General features: G+C 42.1%; 1 protein-coding gene across 1 annotated transcript in view; it reads left to right on the top strand.

The window, feature by feature from the left end:
- rnf123 (ring finger protein 123) overlaps positions 1 to 23,414 on the top strand; it is a 410,214-nt gene that overhangs the window by 344,621 nt on the left and 42,179 nt on the right. Inside the window, exon 35 of the mRNA XM_072280728.1 lies at positions 11,855 to 11,991. Within this exon, the coding sequence (XP_072136829.1) occupies positions 11,855 to 11,991 (137 nt within the window). The remainder of the gene's footprint in view (positions 1 to 11,854; positions 11,992 to 23,414) is intronic.

Here is a 23,414-nt window from a genome sequence, read left to right as displayed (position 1 = left end):
GGCTGTGGAGGCCGAGTCATTGGGCATATTTAAAGCGCAAGGTTAATAGGTTCTTGATTAGTACTGCGTCAAAGGTTATTGGGAGAAGGCAACAGAAAGGGGTTGAGAGGAATAATAAATCAGCCAATGGCAGAGCAAACTTAATTCTGCTCCAATGTGTTATGGTCTTATGGCATTAGTTGGGAATGTTCAGGTGCTAATGCAGATGCTCTCTGTTCTGTGAACTTCTAGTGCTTGAACTACAAACCAATTTTCATATTGGTATAAATATAATACTGACAAAATACACTGAGTGCTATGCAGCCAGAGTGTTCATTATAAACTTTTTAGATATATTGGATAGAGAGAGAGATGAACAAATGGATTTTGATTTATTCCCAGTTGACAGCTTGTTGACTGCTCTCTTTGTGCATAGGACCATTTGCCTTTTGTCTTCAAATCTTTATTCATTATCATGTCATTCTGCAAACTGTTATTATTTTGAGGAACAAATTTAATTAAATAAAATTGCTAATTTATTCATGTATTTGAGGATGAGCAAATAGTAAATGAGCCAGATTAACAAATGTGTTGTTAGGAAACAACACAGACTGTAAGAAATGCTGTATTCTGTTCTTCACAGGACGTTATTCTATTGGCATATCTTTCTGTTGGTTGCAAATAAATGCAATAAACTGGTCCACTTGAGACACCATCATGTCAATGTGTTATAATCAAGGGAAAAGTACAAACTTTATCCCTTCCTGTCCTGGACCTGACATTTGCTGGAATATAATTAATAATATATGGTAGAAATTGCTAATACAGGGTGTGTAATTTTAAGGTGATTGGAGGAAAGTATAGGGGTGGGATTCTCAGAGGTATGTTTTTTACACAGAGAGGTGGATACGTGGAACACGCTGCCTAAGGTACTAGAGACAGATACATGAAGGCATTTAAGAGACTCTTAAGTACATGGATGATAGGAAAAAGTGAAGAGCTACGTAGGAGGGAATGGTTAGTTGGAGCTTAGAGTAGATTAAAAGGTCGGCAAAATATCTGTGCTGTAATGTTCTATGTTCTAATTTTTGACCTAGAATTAATAACAAATCAACTTTCTAGCCTTAAAGTTTACATAAGCATTCATCTCTAATATATTTTACATGAGAATTCTGTTGTTACAACAGTATAATATCAGACTTATGAGTTGCTTCTTGTTCATAATCCTGATGGTGGGAAGTCGCGTGCAGGCTAATTGTGTCTGTATTTTAATATAACAGAATGTACAGCATAGCCTGAATATTTGTGGAATAGATCTTTGAATAATTGATGTAGCGATTGTTGAGGAAGTAGTGAAAACAACCCTGAGTAGCTTTACACTTGAAGCAGATTACTCACTTCAACTTTGATGTTCATTCAATATTACTTGCATAAATAATGATCTACTTTATAAAAGATCAAGACAGCGTTCTTTGTGCAACCAATTTCATAAGAGGAAATGATTTTATACCAATAATAAATGTGTACCACATGTCTTATCAAAGCTTATAAAAATTTCCTCTTGAATTTGGAACTGAGGTTTAAGTTTTCTGAAACACGCTATTCCAACTCCATGAGCATTTGCCCCTGTGGAAACTTACCTCTATCCTTAAAACAGCCCCAGCTCCAGTTCCCTCTGTGCAATACTTGGCCATGTTTCTGGAGCTGCTGCTTGCACTGTGATGACTGAGCAAGGGTATGTTTTATTAAACTGGGAAAAGACAATATTGAATTGCTTTTCCCACCTTCCTATCACAGTGAACAGGGAAGTCATTCTAACTGGCATTAGCAACTTGTTGGTTCCATGGAATTTATGAATCCTCATTGTGGTTGAGCCATTCCTTCATAGCTAATTTATTATTCCTCACAACCCCATTCTCCTGTCTTCTCCCTGTAGCCTTTGACACCCTGACTAATTAAGAACTTATCAAGTTCTGCTTAAAATATACCCATTGACTTGTCCTCCACAGCCATCTGTGGCAATGAATTCCAAAGATTCACTACCCTCTAGCTGAAGAAATTTCTCCTCATCTTTGTTCTAAATGGACGTCCCTCTATAGGAAACACGCCTGTGCAGTATTCATAGGTTTCAATGAGATCCCTCCTTATTCTTTGAAACTCCAGCAAGTACAGACTCAGAGCCATCAAACTCTACTCATACATTCAAAATGCTGGAGGAACTCAGGAGGTCAGGCAGCACCTATGGAAAAAGCAAACAGTTAATGTTTTGGGCCGAGACGCTTCATCTGGATTGGAAGAAAAGATGAGACATCAGTAAGAAGGTGGAGGATGGGAGGAAGAAGTAGGTGATAGGTGAAACTCGGAGAGGCAGGGTAAAGTAAAGAGCTGGGAAGTTGATTGGTGGAAGAGAGAAAGGACTGGAGAAGGAGGAATCTGGTAGGAGAGGGTATAAGAAAATAGAAGAAAGGGACGGGGCACCAGAGGGAGGCAATGGGCAGGTAAGGAGATAAGGTAAGAGAGAAACAGGAATGGTGAAGGAGAGGGCAGCAATTACCAGAAGTTAGAGAAATCAGTGTTCATGCTATCAGATTGGAGGCTACGTAGACGGAATATAAGGTGTTGCTCCTCCACCCTGAGTGTGGCCACATTGCAGCAGCAGAGGAGGCCATGGACTGACCTGTCAGAATGGGAATGAGAAGTAGAATTGAATTGGGTAGCCACCGGGAGATCCTGCTTTTTCTGGCAAAAATGGTCTCCTGTTTCTCGTTTAGGTGCTCGGCAAAGCAGTCTATTAATCTATGTCAGGTCTCGCCAATATACAGGAGGCCACACCGGAAACATCAAATACAGTAAATGGCTCAAGGTGTGTCGCCTCACCTGGAAGGACTCTATGGGGCCCTAAATGGTAGTGAGGGAAGAGGTGTAAGGGCAGGTGTGGCACTTACTCCACTTGCAAGGATAGGTACCAGGAGGGAGATTAGTGGGGAGGGATGAATGGAGAAGGGAGCGATCCCTGCGCAAAGTGGAAAGTGGGGGGTGAGGAGGGAAAGATGTGCTTGGTGGTGGGATCCCATTGGAAATGGCGAAAGTTGTGGAGCATTATGTGCTCTCCACTCTCAACACTAACAGGATCTCACCATCAAACCTGTAGATAAAGAGGGGTGCTGCAGTAGTCTGGCCGACTGACCTCTACCTTGCTGAGGCCAGGCAATAACTCTCAGACACCTCCTCTTACCCCCCGAGCAGGACTCCACTAAGGAGCACCAAGCCATTGTCACCCACACCATCACTGGCTTATTAACTCTTGGGATCTCCCATTTACTGAGACCAACCCCATAGTTCCCTTACCCCGCACCTCCTGTTTCTAACTCCAACCCAAGAACCACAAACCTGCCTGTCCAGTAGGACCCATTGTTTCTGCTTGTTCTTGCTCCACTGAACTTATATCTGCATACCTCAACTTTTTTTTTTATTCCCCTGATTCAGTCCCTTCCTATCTACATCTGTGACACTTCACACACACTGAATCTTTTCAATGACTTCATGTTCCGTGGTCCTGATCATCTCATTTTCACCATGGATGCCCAGTCCCTTTACACTGCCATCCCCCATCAGGAGGGCCATAAAGTTCTCCATTTCTTTCTGGAAAACAAACCCCATCTGTTCCCCTCCACCACTACTTTCCTCCATCTGGCGGAACTGGACCTCACTCTCAATAATTTCTCCTTCAGCTCTTCCCACTTCCTTCAAACCAAAGGTGTAACCATGGGCACTCACATGGGTTCCAGCTTTGCCTGCCTTTTTATCAGCTATGTGGAGCAGTCTATGATCCAAGCCTACAGCAGTATCACTCCCTAACTTCTCCTATGCTACATCAGTGACTGCATTGGTGCTGCTTCCTGCACCCATGCTGAGCTCGTCAACTTCATCCACTTTGCCTCCAACTTCCACCCTGCCGTCAAGTTTACCTGGTCCATTTCTGACACCTTCCTCCCCTTGCTCAATCTCTCTGTCTTTCTCTGAAGATTGTTTACCTACTGATATCTTTTATAAACCCACTGATTCTCAAAACGACCTGGCCTATACCTCTTTCAACCCTGTCAATAGTAAAAAGGCCATCCACTTCTCTCAGTTCTACCTACTCCCTGCATCTGCTCTCAAGATGAGGCTTTTATTCCAGAACTAATAAGATGTCCTCCTTCTTCAAAGAAAGGGGCTATCCTTCCTGCACCCCACCAGGGATAGAGTTTCTCTTGTCCTCACCTACCACCCCACTAGTTCCACGCCCAGCACATAATTTTTTGCAACTTCTGCCATCTCCAACAGGATCCCACCAGCAAGCACATTTTTCTCTCCCCCCAACTTTCCACTTTTCAAAGGATCACTACCTATGCGACTCCCTTCTCCATTCGTCCCTCCTGGTACTTAGCCTCGAAAGAAGAACAAGTGCCACACCTGCCCCTACAACTTCTCCCTCACTACCATTCAGGGCCTCAAACAGTCCTTCCAGGTGAGGTGACACTTCACCTGTGATTCTGTTGAGGTCTCTGGTGCTCTTGGTGTGGCCTCCTGTATACTGGAGAGACCTGACGTAAATTAGGAGCCTGCTTTGCTGAGCACCTATGCTCCATCTGCCAGAAAAAGCAGAATATCTCAGTAGCCACCCATTTCAATTCTACTTCCCATTCCCATTCCAGCGAATCAGTCCATGGCCTCCTCTACTGTCGTGATGGGGCTACACTCAGGTTGGAGCAGCGACACCTTGTATTCCACCTGGGCTGCCTCCAACCTGATGGCGTGAACTTTGATTTCTCTAACTTACGGTAATTGCCACCCACCACCCCCCCCCCCAACCTTCATCACTCCCCATTCCTGTTCCCCTCTCTTACCTTGTTTCCTCACCTGCCCATCACCTCCCTCTGGTGCTCCTCCCCCTTTTCTCTCTTCCATGGCCTTCTGACCTCTCCTATCAGACTCCCCCTTCTCCAGTCATTTGTCTCTTTCACCAATCAACTTCCCAGTTCTTTACTTAATCCCTCCTCCCTCCCAATTTCACCATCACCTACCCACATTCTTACTCTGACTTCTCATCTTTTTTCCAGTCCTGATGAAGGGTCTCGGCCCAAAATGTCGACTCTTTGCTGTTCACCATAGATGCTTCTTGTCCCGCTGAGTTCCTCCAGCATTTTGTGTGTGTTGCTTGGATTACCAGCATCTACAGATTTTCTTGTGTTTGTGATTCTCCTCACACATTAACCCTTTCCTCCCCAGAATCAATCAGCTCATCTTTTCTTAGATAACGGGCCTGAAACAGCTCACAATTTTTCAAGTTCAGTCTGACCAGTGCCTTATAAAGCCTCAGCTTGATAGCACACACACAATGCTGCAAGAACTCAGCAGGCAAAGTTTACTCTTTCCATAGATGCGGAGTTCCTCCAGCATTTTGTGTGTGTTGCATCTACAGATTTTCTCTTGTTTGTGATTGGACAATCTTGATATTGGTATATCTTGTCACTCTCACCTCACGCCTCCCCCACCCCCTTTAGAGGGTGGCATCGTAGCATGGCTATGGCGTTGGCAATTACCGATCAAGGTTCAAGTTCCACCGCTGTCTTTAAAAAATGCGTTCATTCTCCCCATGATCACGTGAGTTTCCTCTTGGTGCTCAGATGGAAGAGTTTAACACTACCAAGCTGTAGAAATCATATTTTGTGTGACACGACAATCAACCCAAGCAAGAGACTGGATAACGTGTTACTCACGTGCACTCACCTTTTTCTAGTTTTGCTGCATTCTCCCCACGTTCACCCAGTCCCCAGTTTCTACCTCTAACCCACACACTAGGAGCAATTTACAGTGGTCAGTTAATCTACCAACCATATGGCCTTGAGTCTTTGGGATGTGGAAGCAAACTGGAGCACCCAAAGGAAAACAAACGCACAGAGTCGCTGGAGAACATGCAAGCATGAGATTAGGATTGAAGATGTGCCTTTTGCACTGTGAGGCAGCTACTCTATTAGCTACATCATTGTGCCGTTTCATTTGGATTTTTAGAGGGTTTTGATCAGGAGGTTGGTTATCAGTAACAGAGAATTGATTATTGGACAGAAAACAGAGTGGGAATAAGTGGATGGTTCTTAGGTTGGCAAGATATGATTATGATACTACAGGGATCAGTGCTCAGGCCTGTGCTTTTCATGAGCAATGTCATCATTTTGGCCAAGGCAACAAGTGTCAATTTCATAGTCATAGTCATACTTTATTGATCCCTGGGGAAATTGATTTTCGTTACAGTTGCACCAAAAATAATTAAATAGTAATAAAACTATAAATAATTAAATAGTAATATGTAAATTATGCCAGGAAATAAGTCCAGGACCAGCCTATTGGCTCAGGGTGTCTGACCCTCCAAGGGAGGAGTTGTAAAGTTTGATGGCCAAAGGCAGGAATGACTTCCTATGACGCTCTGTGTTGCATCTCAGTGGAATGAGTCTCTGGCTGAAGTTCCAAGAATGCTGATGGTGCAAAGCCAGGTGGGACTGTCAGCAGAGAGTAGGGTATGAGATAATTTCACTCACCTCAACTCTGAACTTATTCCACAACCGACATACTCATTTTAAAGGACCCTACAACTCATGTTCTCAGTGTGATTTATTTATTTATTTGGACATTAGGTTGTTTTGTATAGATCTTCATAAATTTTGTTAAATTCATCTTCCTGCATGAAAATCAATCTTAAGGGGGTATATGGTAACATACATACTCAGTACACTGACTTGCTAATACAAATATCTAATCAGCCAATTGTGTGGGAGCAACTCAATGCATAAAACCATGCAAATATGGTCAAGACCCAACATCAGAAAGGGCAAGAAATGTGATCGACGTGACTTTGACTGTGGAATGATTCTTGGTGCCAAACACGGTGGTTTGAGTATCTCAGAAACTGCTGATCTCATGGGATTTTCTTGCACACTAGTCTCTAGAGTTTAATCTCGAGTTTAATGGCAGGATTGGTTCAAGTTGGCAGGAAGGCAACAGTAACTCAAATAACCACACATTGCAACAGTGGTGAGCAGACAGTCATCTCTAAACACACAACACATCAAACCAAGAAGTACAGGAGGTACCTAATAAAGTGGCCACTGTGTGTACGTACTTGGATAATAAATTGACTTTGACTTTCTAGGTGATATAGACAAACTGAGTGAGTGGACAAGAATATAGTGGATGCAGTAAGGGAAAGACACGTCGCATCTGGAGTTTCTCCGGTTAGCAGACAATTTCCCTCCACACCTTTCTGACGTAGTGGGGAACCGCGTACGAGGCAAGTTACAGCAGTGGTTTGCCATTTCCTTCTGCCGGATAAATTTCCAAAGAGGTCACCAGAAAAATGTGAAGCTATCCATTTGGTGCAATAGTTTTTAAATGGTGAGGGGTTGGGTCAGAAGGATCAGGATATCATTGAACACACATCACTGAATGCCAATAAGCAGATACAATAAGTAGTTAGGAAGGCAAGTATAGAAATAAAAATAATGATTTAATGTGGCTGAAGGACATGGTATAGAATTTAGGTCTGCTCAGTATCAGGTTCACTATGCCCGTTCCAAGGTTGGAGAATTTGCATTTTGAAACGAGATTTAGCAGGATGGGCCTATGTTCTCTGTCGTTTAGAAGCATGAGAGGAGATTTCTTTGAAGCATGCACAATTCTCATGGGGCTTGGCAATATGGGTGCAGGGAGTATAGGTCTCCTCACTGGAGAGTCTAAAGTTGGGGCTTGCAGTCTCTGAAATAAGATAGGCACTTTAGGAATGAATTGAGAAGATATTTCTTCCCACAGAAGATGATGAAACTATGGAACTCTTTAACCCTGAGGGTTGGCTAAGTCATTCAAACTAGGTCGATAAATTTCTGGATGTCAATAGAATGACAGTGCAGGAAAATAGCACTGGGGTAGAGGACCAGCCATGATCTTAACGAATGATGGGGCCTATTCCTTTTCCAATATCTTATGTTGTTAATCAATTGCACTTAACCTTTGTTCTAATTCTGGAAACTGCTGCATTGATTTTGTCTTGTTTCTCGTGGCTCATTCTTTCCTACAAAAAATGCTTGTTGATTTTGCCAGAATAAGCTTTCATATTTTTATATATTTGTGAGAATTGTCATTACAGACCCTGAGGCATGACCTAGCTCTGTGTTTTATTGCTCTCACCTCATAACGATAAGTATTTTCAGTTATTTTGTATATTAATCTGATTTTACACAGTTGCTTTAGTAAAGATGCTGCATGATTTTCTACTATAAAGTTTAAGTCCATTCTAACTAGAAGATAAATGCTGTTGTTTCATGGATATTTGTGTTTATGTTTGACCATGGTGTAATGAGGTACTGTATAGTACCTTATGCAGTTGACTAAAGTTCGATGGCTTTGCTTATTTATGTCTTGTGGGAGCACCTAAGATCACACAGGGACTAATGTAAAGTTTGCACATGGCATAGTCTTTCGTAAAGTTGTGGTAGATGAAGTTTTGGAAGCAATCCGTTTCATAGCCTGCCTTAGGCCTTCAGGATTTAGGGCAGAGCACATAGTAGGAGCCCAGCGGTCATGGTCTCCCTCAATTCCATGCACAATCTTTATATCATGTGCTTCATTGGAACAGACATCAGTTACTTGAAAGTTAAATCTACCATTATGGGAGGTGTGTGTGTGGGGTGGGGGGGGTGGTGGCAGACATCCCACCTCTCCCGGAAGTTCCGGGAGTCTCTGCATATGAAGAGTGGCTCCCCGATGCCTGCAAATTATATACAATATTACGGAAATCAATTTTTTTTGAGAGTGAGCAAGCGAGAGCGAGAGAGCGCACGAGCGAGAGAGGGAGAGCGCAAGAGAGAAATAGTCATAGTCATACTTTATTGATCCCAGGTGAAATTGGTTTTCGTTACAGTTGCACCATAAATAATTAAATAGTTATAAAACCATAAATAGTTAAATAGTAATATGTAAATTCTGCCAGGAAATAAGTCCAGGACCAGCCTATTGGCTCAGGGTGTCTGACCCTCCAAGGGAGGAGTTGTAAAGTTTGATGGCCACAGGCAGGAATGACTTCCTATGACGCTCTGTGCTGCATCTCGGTGGAATGAGTCTCTGGCTGAATGTACTCCCGTGCCCACCCAGTACATTATGTAGTGGATGGGAGACATTATCCAAGATGGCATGCAACTTAGACAGCATCCTCTTTTCAGACACCACCGTCAGAGAGTCCAGTTCCATCCCCACAACATCACTGGCCTTACGAATGAGTTTGTTGATTCTGAAAGCGAGAGCGCGAGAGAGAAAGCAAGCGAGAGCGCGAGAGAGAAAGCAAACGAGAGTGTGCGAGTGACCACGAGAGAGAGAGAGCGAGAGCGTGCTGTGGCAGAGTGTTCCAGAAAAAAAGAAAATATAAAACGTACGTCACCCCAGACTACACTAAAGTGTACCCCTGCCTCACAGGGGTCAAAAATAATGACAGTGTTGCTCGCTGCACTGTTTGCAACAGTGACTTTTCTATTGCCCATGATTGGTTAAGACTGTAAAAGACATGTTGAGGTGAGTTTAACAGATGTCATTTGTTCATTAGCATAGCTAACATTATTTAAACTAGCTGGCTGACTGCTAGGGAGCTACTCTATTGCAGACATCCCACCTCTCCCGGAAGTCTCCCGCAAATTGATGGTGCTACCTCCCTGAAATCAGTTTTTGCAGGGTGGGATGTCTGGGGTGGTGTTATAGTAGCCATACATTACCTCGGCTTTCTTCTCAAAGTCAGGTTGGAATTTACTGTCAAATGCAGAAGTACATGTATGCACAGGTGCAATGAAAATCTTACTTGCAGCATTATCGCAGGCTCAGGGCATCATATAGGCAACATCCAGAAAAAAAACAAAATACAGAGTAAACACAATTTTTACAGTAAAGAGCACAATTAAAACAAAAAAATGTCCATTTGTGCTAAGTAATCAAAGTGGCTATAGTCACAAAAGATTCTGCAGATGCTGAAAATCCAGAGTAACGCACACAAAATGCTACAGGTACTCAGCAGATCAGGCAGCATCAATGGAAAAAAATAACGTGTCGGTGTTTTGGGCCAAAAGTCTCAACTCTTTATTCTTTCCCATAGATGCTGCCTGACCTGCTCAGTTCTTCCGTCACTTTTTGTGTGTTAAAGTAATTAACACACAAAACGCAGTGTTGCTAAACTCTAGTGATGATGGCTGTGCCAGTTGGTTCAAGAATCGAGTAGTTGAAGGGAAGTAGCTGTTCTTGAACTTGTCAGACTTCAGGCTGCTGTACCTGCTACCTGACAGTGGCTGTGAGAAGATGGCACCTTTGCTCTCAAGCACTTCATCTGAATTACAAGACTGTTGAAGTTTCAGAGAGCCCAGATCTTAAAACCTTCTGACACAAACATGTGAGAAAATCTGCAAATGTTGGAAATCCAAGCAACGCACACAAAATGCCGGAGGAACTCAGCCGGCCAGGCAGCATCTATGGAAAAGAAATACAGTTGATGTTTCAGGCCAAGACGCTTTGGCAGGACTGCACAAAAATCTTGCAGGTTTAGTTTATACGGTATAGCATAGTAGTGGTACAATAATATGCTGATTATATTATTGGACAAGGAACCAGATCCCAGGCCATGATCCAGAGACAATTTATCAGTAAACTTCGAACATATCCATTTGGTGTGTAACCATTCACTTCATTGGATGAGTGTTTAAATGATTGAAGTGTTTTAAGGAGGTTGTGCTGAAGCTAAGTGAAGGAATAGACATTAAACTTCAAATTCAGTAATCACCACATAAAAATCAGCAGTGATGTGTGTCCTATAGTATTTTGGACAAATGAATGGCCAAAATTGCATTGTCATTCCCAAGGATTTGCTTCTTTGCTGGTTTGAGGTATAGTCAATAACACTTGTAAATCACTGGAGGACTTTTAACAATTCCCAATGTTAATATAAATATAAATTGAACCCATCACAATACTTTTGCTCCTAATACCAGGGTAGTTTTATGACACCAATGCTGGATGGCTGCTCATTTTGCTCTTTACTGAATACTGCCGGATCCTGATGTTTTTGAGATCCAGAGTTTCTTCAGAAGCCAAGAATGAAACATAGAACTTGTTACTTATGTTCATTTTATTAGATGTTACAAGAGCAAAGAAGAACAAGAAGAAGTGTTGAGAGAACAAAGAAAAGACCAGACTAAAAACTAGTCATGGTCTTCTCCTACCAGACTAGATATAACAGAAATTCTAGTGATTACTATTAATCCTATAAAATAGCTAGATTGAAGTAGCCTTCTAGAAAACTACAGAAGCAACTGTACCCTAATTACTAAGAAATTGACTGAACAATTACATATATATAGGTGGTTATATAAAAATATAAGCAAGCATAGCGAAGTTAAAATATAAGAAAAATAACAATTCTACACTGCAATCTAACAGTACCTAGTCAGCACAAGGCTGTCATTCCCTTGAGCTGATGACAAACAGATGATACTTGAGAATCCATTAGTCCCACTAAACCTAAGTCATCAATCGCACTTTCATATCTCTTCTCCCTCCAGGAATACACTTAATTGATTTTGATCCTATTTTTACCTCACATTTTAGCTCACTATACTGACCATCACATACTCCCTGACAACTAAGGAGCCAAAATGCTCCTGTTGGCTTGCTTCCTTTACATACTTGACAGCTAATGTGTTTGAACTGAAATTCTTGAAAGGGGAGTGATGTGTCTAATATAGTTGATGTCTGTTCCTTCTTTTATCATTTCAAGGTCTTGTACAATGTTTCATCTCTTGCTTCTTTCCAGGGTCCAACGAGGAACAGCTGTGCTCCTGGCTGACCCTTGCTTTCAGTTGCGATCAATACAGTACCTCCTCGGAGAAAATGAGCTCTCCTCTCTGGGAGCAACACCAACTGTGAAGAAACACTTCTCACTCCAAGCATGTGAGTATGAGTTCTTGCGCATAAGAACTAGACTTGTTACAACATAGAAAGTAGAAGTTCTGCTCCATATATCCTTCTGGAGAATCTGTAGGTATTTCCAGTTTATCTGTCTGAGAAAGGATATGTGGAAATTCTTTGCATTTTCATTTGATGTTGATTTCCAAACACCTTTCTATCACCATCAAGACACCAATTGGCAGCAAAGGTGGTTCAGCCATAGTTATCAGAGGATTAGATCAAAGTTATATGAAGTTGCCAAAAATAAACAGTGAACCTCTGATTGGGGAAAATGTCAGAACATGCAAATAAACACTAAAGGCTACTTGTGCATACTAGCTCCCGCCATAGCCTACGCAAGTGGCCTCTGCCGTTGTGAGCATTTATACTTTTGTACGTTGGTGTGTCTGCGTTGCTCTGCAATTCACCGCCAAAACGCTGGTTGGCGGTGGAGTTTCTATGCCACTGTGTTGAGTTTCTTCGTGTTGAAACTCAACACGAAGAAACTCAAACTTTAATCAATGGCGTCTGAAACTGAAGGATGGTGAATTTTCTGTGCTTGTCCGGCCACTGAGAGACATGGACGAGGAAATGCATTTCAAATATTTTCGGATGTCGGTAGGTAGATTTGACGATTTGGTTCATCGTCTCCAATCACTTATTTCACATCAGTGTACGCACAGTATACTCAGAAACTGGCAATCACCATTCAAGTTTTAGCTTCACGTGGAAGTCAACAGGCTGTAGCAGCTAGCTACAAACTGGCATTAAGCACAGGGTCCTCCATAATTTCGGAGGTCTGTAAAGCTTTATGGAAAGCATTGCAGCCAGAGTTCCTTCCCTGCCCTTCAGTCGCCCAATGGGAAGCTATTGCAGCGAAGTAGGAAATGCGATGCTACCAAGCGGACCAATCACAGTTGTTTCGGTCTGCGTCGCCGCGACGCGTAGTTACATTTTGGGAGAGGTCGCGTTAGGCTACAGCGTAGAGTTCGACATAGATACAGCATAAGGTTCGCGGCTATGGCGTACATTTGACGCACAAGTATAAATCAGCCTTTAGGCTTACCAAATGCATATCTTAACACAAAAAAAAACTAATTATATTATAGGTCTCTTATTGACTGACATAGGAGAAATTGTATTGAGAAATAAAGGAATACCAGAGAAATTAAATGATTATTTTGTGTCAAAGAAAATGTAATAGAATTGATAAAATACTGCAGGCTTAGAGTGAATGGAAGGTGAAAGAATTAATGGAACTAAATGTTGCTATATTCCTCAAGTCCTGATTATCTGAATCCTTGGGTTTTGAAGGAATTTTTTTTATTGGATTCACTGATTGTCATCTTTCAAAATGTCATTGAGTTTGGATTAGTTCCTACAAATTGGAGGAAAACAGATGTTATCTTATGATTTTAAAAAACAAAAGAGAGAAAATGGAGACCAGTAGACAGTTAACCCAACATCAAGATTAGGGAAAGTGCTGAAATCAATTATTAAAGATTGTTTACAGAGCAATTATAAAACAACAATAATACATTAAGCAAGGTCAACATGAATCTATGAAAGGGTAGTCACATCTGACAAACCTATTAATTTGGTTGTAATGAGCAGAATAGATGAGAATAAGCCAATTGACACAGTATCTTTGGACTTCCAAAAGACCTTTGATAAATTGCCACACAAGTGGGGTAATACAAGTGGGATTGGTATCCATTGAAAACAAATTAGCAATAATTTGTAATAATAAAACAAATTAGAAATTTTTTTTGTGGATTAAGAGTCTGTAACCAATCAGGTGCATTGGGAATCTGTGTTCGGGCTTGCGCTGTTCACCATCTATATCAGAGTAGGGGCTTAATAATGAGTAAGATGTAACATAGCTAATTGACCTTACAAAATGGGGTGGCATTTTGTATTGTGAATTGGATGCTGAGAGGCTTCTGGGGAATATGGGCAGGAACTGGTACTTGGGATATAATTTAGGGGGAAAAAAATCACTTTGTCAGAAAACTTTTAAGATTTTAAGTAGTGGGAGATTGAAAGCTGCTGTTCAGAGGGACCTGTTTTTCTTGCACATCTATCTCTGAAAGCTACCATATTGTTAGGAGGGCAAACAATATGTCAGTCTTTACTGCAAGAGGATTCAAGTATCTAAACCAGAGCATCTCAACACCAGATACATAAAGCTCAGGAGAGAGCACATCTGGAATATTATTTATAGCCATGTTCTTGTTGCCTAAGGATTTACTCTCATTAAAGATTCACCAGATTGACTCGAGTGATGGTGGCTTGGTCATATCAGTGGAAAGTAAGCAGACTGTGCTGACGCTGTCTAGAGTTTAGAAGAATGGGAGACAATCTCATTGAAATGTAGAAAATTGTCATGGTGATTAACAGAGTAGATATGAAGTTGAGGTATCTCTGCATAACCGGGGCTTCAGTCTTAGAATTAGGGATAAACCATTGAGAACAGAGATAAAAGGAGATTACTTAACCTAAAGGATAGTGAATTAGCATTCACCACCCAACGCAGCTGTGGAGGCTTGATGGCTATGCATATTCAGTACCAGGATGTTTATGTATTAAGGTATCAAGAGATGTAGGATTATATAGAACATAGAACATTACAGTATAGTACAGACTCTTTGGCCCATGATGTTGTGCCGACCTTTTAACCTATCTGAATTTCTTAAATGCCCTGAATTTATCTGCCATCACCCCTGGCAAGGCATTCCACACACTCACCACTTACTGTGTAAAGATCTTACCTCTGACAACCCCCCTATACTTTCCTCTAATTTCCTTAACATTATACCTTCTGGTATTAGCCATTTCCACCCTGGGAAAAAGGCCTGTAGCTATCTGTTTGATCTATGTCTCTTATCATCTTGTACACCTCGTATCAAGTCACCTTGCATCCTCCTAACTTGCTCAACCTATCCTCATAAGACAAGGGGTTAGCAAGAGGAGTGCTGTTGAGGTAAAACATCATCCATGATCTTTCAGAATGATAATGAGGGGCTGAATGGCATAGTCTTATGTTGTATTGTGATGAAATGGTCTCCACTTAGCTGGGTGAGAACAGTTCTGGCAGCACTCACAGAACAGCCCACTTGATTGACACCTGATCTACCACCTTCATTCCAGCTAGTGTTCTCCATAGCTGAAGAGTATCTCAGGTACAAATTGGATTATGTCGCTCACTCTGACAGCATCTCCCCGCTGCATTTTGAGTCAGACAGCATCTGACTCAGCCTTTCCATAATCAAGCATTTTGCTTGATGAATGACTGCCAACACTCGAAGATGGAATGATAGCCACTAGAAAAAGCTTTTGTCACCCTTATGTCACTATTTTTTTCGAGGAAAAGTGAGGCATAAACAATTTAAAACAATGCAGAACATTGTCTAGTCGGTTTTGTTTGAATCTTGTGTATGGGATTTTTTTCTGGGAGATTGAGAGGTGATCTTACAGAGGTCCATAAGAATCATGAGGTGCCTGGATAGGGTGGATGCCCTCAGTGTTTTTCCCGAGGATAAGAATCAACAACTATAAGGTGAGAGATGAAAGATTTTATAGGAACTTGAGGGACGGCTTTTTTATACTAAGGGTGATATGTATGTGGAATGAACTGCCGGAGGAAGCAGCTGAGGCAGGTACAATAACAACTTTTAAAAGACATTTAGATAGGTAGGTACATGAATAGGAAAAGTTTTAGAAGGTTATGGGCTAAACATGAGCAAATGGAGGTAGGTTGGAATGGATGGACATGAACCTATTGAGCTGAAGGACCTGTTTCTGTGCTGTATGACTGTGACTCTCGCCCCGGACTTCGGCAGGTTCGAATCCAGCCGGCTCCTTACATGCTTTCCATCCGTGCTGGGTTGAGCGTCAAAACTGCTCCAGGAACAGCAAGGTGGCCACCCGATGCACCTCAAGGCATGGAAAGGAACAACAATGACTGTGACTCTGTGTGATGGTTTTCTGACATAGAAGGTAGTGAGAACAGAAAGGTCCTTTGCCTCAGGATCAAGCCCGGTTTAGACTGCTTTCTCTAACAAGAAGTTATTGATTCTTGCAAGTAAAAGTTTCCTGTTTTTACAGGCCTGGTTCCTGGTGTTGGTAATGAGTGAATGGGCCCTGCCATTTGACAGGCAGAAAACCTATTGCCAAGTGTCGGGCACAGTAGCTCTTAATCAAAGCAGGCAGGAGACTTAAACAGGAAATTACAGTTGATCTGAGCTGGCTGATGAAGGAACCTGTGACTTCTGTTCTTACTGCAGCAGTCTCCAGCCCGTTGCACATCCCCACCAGCACCACAATGTAAATGCAAGTCTTTTTTTTTTACAGCAGTTGAGAACAGCTCTGTCTATTAACAAAAAGGCAACACAGGGATGTTTATGCATTGTGATTATGAAATACTGCATTAAACCTGACCCGATACTGGACTAGAATGTAGTGAACCTCTCTTAAACGCTCTCGCTCAGTGGAGAGCATGAGTACTGAATTCAGTACACATTCCTGCCACTGCCATCTTCAGGGTTCCATTTCCTAATCCAGTAAAGATTCATCCAGGCTCCCCTGCAAGCCACTACCACTGCCTCCATGGCTCCATGGCTCCATGGCCACCACAGCTTTTGGGACCTCTGCACCACCTCCTGCACCCCAGTCCTGGTTCGAGGAGCCAGCTGCAGACACAGTGCTGTTCTTCAGTGGGCTGGTAGAAGGGAAGTGTCTGTCGTTGCTCAGATGTCTATAGGACAAATGTTGTCCTGTAGTCATTCATCCCAGGCCTGACTGCTCGTATATGTCTGCACTGTCCTGACCAAGTAGGAGCAAATGATCATCTATAGCATTGTTGCCATGTAAATGTAGCAACGATAAAACACACTTTGCCTAGTATCAATACTACTTTAATAATTGTGATTAGTTTAAACAACACAATGAGTCACTAGTGTTCAGTTCTTTAACTCTTTCGTTTCAGAATCCTGAAACTCAACTCTTCAGTTACACAAGTAACACACATCAAAGTTGCTAGTGAACGCAGCAGGCCAGGCAGCATCTTCAGTTACACAACTCTTTACAAAACTTATTCCCTGTATTCAGATATAACTCACTCTTGATGAACTAGCCAAGGGCTCAGTCTTCTCAAGTTCTTCTCTGAGTCCTTAACTCTGGGTCTTCCTGAGGGGTGGTCTCTGGAGTCGTTGTTATCGCATAAAGCAGATTTTTAAACATTTTCTCATATACCTTCCAGAATTGCTTAAATCTTTATAGCCAATCATACAATTATAATTTTATTTTTATCCATATAAATTTGTCTTTTGCTAACTGCCTAAAAGTGAGGTAAATTTATTATTCTAAAAGTACATATATGTCACAACATAAACCCTGAGATTAATTTTCTTCGGCGCATACGCAGTAAATCCAAGAAACTTAACAGAATTAATGAAAGGAAGGACCAAACAGGACGGACAAACGGCAAATGTGCAAAAGTCAACAAATTGTGCAAATATAAAAGAAAAACTAAGTAATGTCATGTACCCCATGACGAGTTAACAAACCAGCGGAGATGGAAACTACTTTGGAGTCCAGTATTGCTATTAACTAATAATATTAATTAGTAACTACACAATACAGTAATATAAATGTAGATAAATCAAACAGGTTAGCAATGATTATATATAAGTAAGTAAATCAGTAAGTGTGGAAATATATGAAAAACCAAGCTTCTTTAAGTCTGATACAATCTTACGATGATGAATAAAGTTCAGTTCAGTTCATGGTTTTGAGTTGAGTAGTGATGGAGGGAGAGAGAGAGAAAGAGAGAGGGAGAGATTTGAGTCTTCAGTTGAGCTGACACCATCGATCTTCTCGTTGTCCTCTGAAATCCTTTAAAAGTCACCGACTGTGACCAGAACAAAGGGGACCATTTCTCTGTGGTGGAATCATCAACCCAGGCAAGGGTGGACACATGGACAACTCCCCACCGGTCACTCCCTTTTCACATTGCAAGAGCTACTGATCAACCCGCCTGATCGATCCTCCAAAAAAAATACCCCACTTTTTCTGTGGGCACAACAAAGCTCATTCAGTGTCCAAAAACATGTGCCTGAGGTCTATCATCTGACCTCCTATTTATCTCACCATACTGAGTACCAACTGTCTCTCAAATAACTCCTCCTTCCCTTCTCTGTGTAAGAATGCACTAGCAAGCCATGTCCTTGGAGAAAGTATAAACAACCTCCCTCAGTCACCATAGCGACTTAGGAACTTCTCGGTGCTTTCTCTCTCCAACTCAGCAGAAATCCAAAAGTTCCTGGTGCCTTAAAGTGACAGCCCAAAAGTTAGTCTTCGTTTCTCTCTCCCTCTTTTCAAAACCAGATGTCAGTGTTAAATACCTCTCTCTCGCTCTCTCTTTTCAAAAGCACAGTTCATAGGGGTAATCGAGCACAGTTTATAGGGGTAATTCAGGACCCCGTCACAGTAATAATAATAAAAAAAAATTGACAACATGTGATGAAGAGTCCTTGAAAGTGAATTTGCAGGTAGTGGGAACATTTCAGTGATGGGGCAAGTGAAGTTATCCCACTGATTCAAGAGCCTGACGGTTGAGGGGTAATAACTGTTCCTGAACCTGGTGGTGTAGATCCTGAGGCTCCTGTACCTCCTTCCTGATGATGGCAGAGAGAAGAAAGTGTGGCCTGGGTCCTTGATGGATGCTGCTTTCCCATGACAGCGCTTCATCTAGATGTGTTCAGTGGTGGGAAGGCCTTTAACCATGATGGACTGGGCCATATCCACTACTTTTTGTAGGATTCCTAAAATTCTTGCTAGCATCATTCCTCAGTTACTTCAACCGTCAGTTCCTGCCTTTGCAGTCTCTTCCACAAAGTGCCAGTGCAAGGTTATCATAATCTGTTTCTTCATGTTGATACTGACCAGGTTTTGACCATATCCCTCTCCCCCTCCCCCCTAACCCCCTTCATCCTAGCCCCTCTCCCCCCTACCCTCCTATTTCTCCCCTTCCCCTCCCAGTGCCTGTTGGGATACTCAAAACCACTCTGGCTGATACAGCACCCTGAAGTTTGTGCCTGCCATGTCTTATTGGGCAATGTTCTTGTGTTTGATTTAGAAGTTTGTGGAGTTAATCTTAAGACTTGAAGTCATTATCCAAATTCACGCTCCCTTTCAGGATCTACAGATGTGCTGTACTGCCACTGTTGCTGGGCCAGTTTGGTAGCTGTGAAGGATTCCATTGAAGAGCAAAATGTATCCTGGTTGATACCCCTCATTGAATACCTAAAACATGTGTGATGATAATTTTCTCAGTTCTCTTTGAGGTACCTAGCTCTGTTCAAATCGGGTGCTTTATCATATATCACAGTAATGATCATAAAATTCACTTGAATGGTTTGGAATGTCCTGTATTTGTGACATAGAAGTCTTGAAAGGATGAGAAATTATTTTAAAAATGTTGCATGTATTATCTGAGCAAGAAGAAAGGTGTGCAGCTTCTTTGAAATGTCTATACTGGCTGTTGCTAGCTTGTGAAATTCCTTAGGCGCCACTCGATATTCATTTTTCTCTGTGTGTTGTTCAATGGGCAGGAATAGATTGAGCGAGCCAGGGCTTTTCTCTTTGGAGCAAAGGAGGATAAGAGCTGACCAGATGATAAGAGGCATATTGTAGATTAAATCAATATTCAGAGACCTTTCCCCAGGGTGGAAGTGATTAAATGGAGTATAATTTTAAGGTGATTGGAGGAAAGTATTGGGGGGAGATGTCAGAGGTAAGTTTTTTTTACACAGAGTGGTGAATGTGTGAATTGTTCTACCGAGGGGGTAGTAGAGGCAGATGCATTAGGGGCATTTAATAAACTTTTAGACAGGCACATGGATGATAGAATAATGGAGGGTTATGTAGGAGAGAAGGGTTAGATTGATCCTGAAAAGTTGGTATAACATCATGGGCTGAAATGCTTGTACTGTGCTATAATGTTCTGTGTTCTAAGTTTGTTGTGAGGAAAATGCAGGGGTATAGGATGTGCCAGTATCTGCTGACTAATTTCCAAATTTTGTTGGGAAATGCTCCTAGAACTGTGCCCCTAGAACGGTCCAGTCCTGCCGAAGAATTTTGGCTTGAAACATCACCAGTACTCTTTTCCATAGATGCTGCCTGGCGTGCTGAGTTCCTCCAGCATTTTGTGTGTGTTGCTCAGATTTCCAGCATCTGCAAATTTTCTCTTGTTTGAGGTTAGAACCGTGCCCAGCATTTTTTGCTCCGGGAGGAATTTCTGTATGTTGCACATGACACTCTGATTCACAGCCACCTTGGAGCTCAGCAGGATTGGGCAAGGAGGAGTCAGAATGCTACATATAAAAAGAAACACTCAAGTTCAGTAAACTTTTTTCATCTGTTTAAAGATTTATCGGGGTAAGATAGGAGGCAAAAGCTGAACAATATAACAATATAAACTGCAACTGGAGTTTGCGTTTACGTGACATCTAGGAGGCAGCAGAAATGCAAGCATTTATCAAGGGTATTACCAATCAAATATTGATGCCAAGCCACAGGGATCTATTAGGAAAGCTGAACATAAGCTTGGTGAAAGAGTTAGGTTTTGCGTGGGATCTTAAAACAGGAGAAATGAGGCAGGAGGAGCATGTTGGGAATCCAGCACTTGGGAATAAAAGCCTAGAAGACTGTGCTAGAGGATTAATCAGGCCTCCACAGTTTGTCAGACATTGGCTGCTTAATGTAGTCATTGGGCCATAGAGGTATTTGAAAATAAGGATGATGATTTTAAAATGGAGCCAGTGTGTGTCAGAAAGCAAAGATGAATAAGACATTATGCCAGTTAAAGTTTGGAGAGCAGTTTGTCTAATTTGGAAGATGGAAGGCTAGCCAGGAGAGTACAGAAATGGAGGAGAGGAAGTAAAGGCATGGATAAAATTTCAGCAGTGATAAGCTGAGGCAAGGTCAGGGTAGAGAGATGGTACAGAGGACAGAAGGCATTCTGAGGAATGAAATGGATCTGTGGCTGGAGGCTCACCTTGGCTCAGCTATGGTACCAGGGTCATAAACAATCTAATTCCACATCAGGCTGTTGACAGCAATGGAGCCAACGGTTAGGGAATGGAAAGTGTGGTTGGAGAAAATTCTTGTTCATCTGGAGTTAATGTCAGCAAGAAGAGTGTCCAATTCGAGATGCTAGCTGATGTTCCAGAGCAATCATATCTAGAAAAGTAATAGGACAGGCCTGAGAATAGATTTCCGGGGACACCAGAGTCAGTTATGTGTGAAGATATGCCATTGCAGGTCATTCTGTGGTTAAACCAGACAGATTACACTGTAAACCTGAGAATAAGATCACTCTTATCCAGCTAAATGAGAGGAAAGCTATAGAATCATAGAATCAATCTGCTCAGGAATGGACCTTTGTCTGTGTTGTGCCAATGGTTTTACCAGTCTATGCTGATCCCATTTTCCTGCATTAGGCTTGTATCCCTCCTTAGCTTTCATATCCAAGTATAGTATATGTCCAAATTTGTTTTAAACACTTATTGTATTTGCCTCTACCACCAGATAACCATTATCTTTGGCGTGAGAAACGTAGCCTACCCAAGTTAGCTCCAAACTCCTCAGCCAAGGATAACATCTTCCCTGCACTTAGCCTGTTCAAACCTGTAAGAATTTAGTATCAAGTTTGTATGAATTTGTTTCAGTGTTCAAAAACATACAGATTGGGTGGTAATGTGTCATTTAATTTTTTCTACAAAATTAAATTTTGTAGACGAAGCATACCCAAATTCTGATACATTGTTGAGTAGATGCTCATGATGTAACTGTACTGGAACGCCTTGGCTGAAGGCACACCTGGATGCACGATGGTGAGAGTGTGGAACAAGTTGCCAGTGGAAATAGTTTCAATTTCAATGTTTACGGTGTTCTGTAGTACAGCTAGCATGTTGTCTGGTCTCATGGTCTTTGCTGCATCCAGCTGTTCCTTTATTGCACCTGGAGTGAACTGGACAGGTTAAAGACTGGCTTCTATGATGATGGGGGTTTCAGTGAATGGTAGTACACTGAGGACTGCGTAGAACAAGGGGATCTGGGAATACAGATCCATAATTCCTTGAAAGTGGTGTCACAGGTAGACAGGCTTGTAAAGAGAACTTTTGCCAGATTGGCCCTCATAAATCAAAATACTGAGTACAGGAGTTGGGACGTTATTGTGAAGTTGTATAAACATAGAAACATAGAAAATAGGTGCAGGAATAGGCCATTCAGCCCTTCGAGCCTGCACCGCCATTTAGTATGATCATGGCTGATCATCTAACTCAGAACCCTGTACCTGCCTTCTCTCCATACCCCCGATCCCTTTAGCCACAAGGGCCATATCTAACTCCCTCTTAAATATAGCCAATGAACTGGCCTCAACTGTTTCCTGTGGCAGAGAATTCCACAGATTCACCACTCTCTGTGTGAAGAAGTTTTTTCTCATCTCGGTCCTAAAAGGCTTCCCCTTTATCCTTAAACTGTGACCCCTCGTTCTGGACTTCCCCAACATTGGGAACAATCTTCCTGCATCTAGCCTGTCCAATCCCTTTGGAATTTTATATGTTTCAATAAGATCCCCCCTCAATCTTCTAAATTCCTGCGAGTTTAAGCCTAGTCGATCCAGTCTTTCTTCATTTGAAAGTCCTGCCATCCCAGGAATCAATCTGGTGAACCTTCTTTGTACTCCCTCTATGGCAAGAATGTCTTTCCTCAGATTAGGGGACCAAAACTGCACACAATACTCCAGGTGTGGTCTCACCAAGGCCTCGTACAACTGCAGTATTACCTCCCTGCTCCTGTATTCAAATCCTCTCGCTATAAATGCCAGCATACCATTCGCCTTTTTCACCGCCTGCTGTACCTGCATGCCCACTTTCAATGACTGGTGTATAATGACACCCAGGTCTCGTTGCACCTCCCCTTTTCCTAATCGGCCACTATTCAGATAATAATGTTTTCCTGTTCTTGCTACCAAAGTGGATAACCTCACATTTATCCACATTAAATTGCATCTGCCGTGAATTTGCCCACTCACCTAACTTATCCAAGTCACCCTGCATCCTCTTAGCATCCTCCTCGCTAACACTGCCGCCCAGCTTCGTGTCATCCGCAAACTTGGAGATGCTGCATTTAATTCCCTCATCTAAGTCATTAATATATATTGTAAACAACTGGGGTCCCAGCACTGAGCCCTGCGGTACCCCACTAGTCACCGCCTGCCATTCTGAAAAGGTCCCGTTTATTCCCACTCTTTGCTTCCTGTCTGCCAACCAATTCTCTATCCACATCAATACCATACCCCCAATACCGTGTGCTTTAAGTTTGCACAATAATCTCCTGTGTGGGACCTTGTCAAAAGC

The sequence above is a fragment of the Mobula birostris genome, chromosome 16 (genome assembly GCF_030028105.1).
Source record: "Mobula birostris isolate sMobBir1 chromosome 16, sMobBir1.hap1, whole genome shotgun sequence".
NCBI classification, from domain to species: domain Eukaryota; kingdom Metazoa; phylum Chordata; class Chondrichthyes; order Myliobatiformes; family Myliobatidae; genus Mobula; species Mobula birostris.
This window is presented reverse-complemented; position numbering and strand designations above follow the sequence as displayed.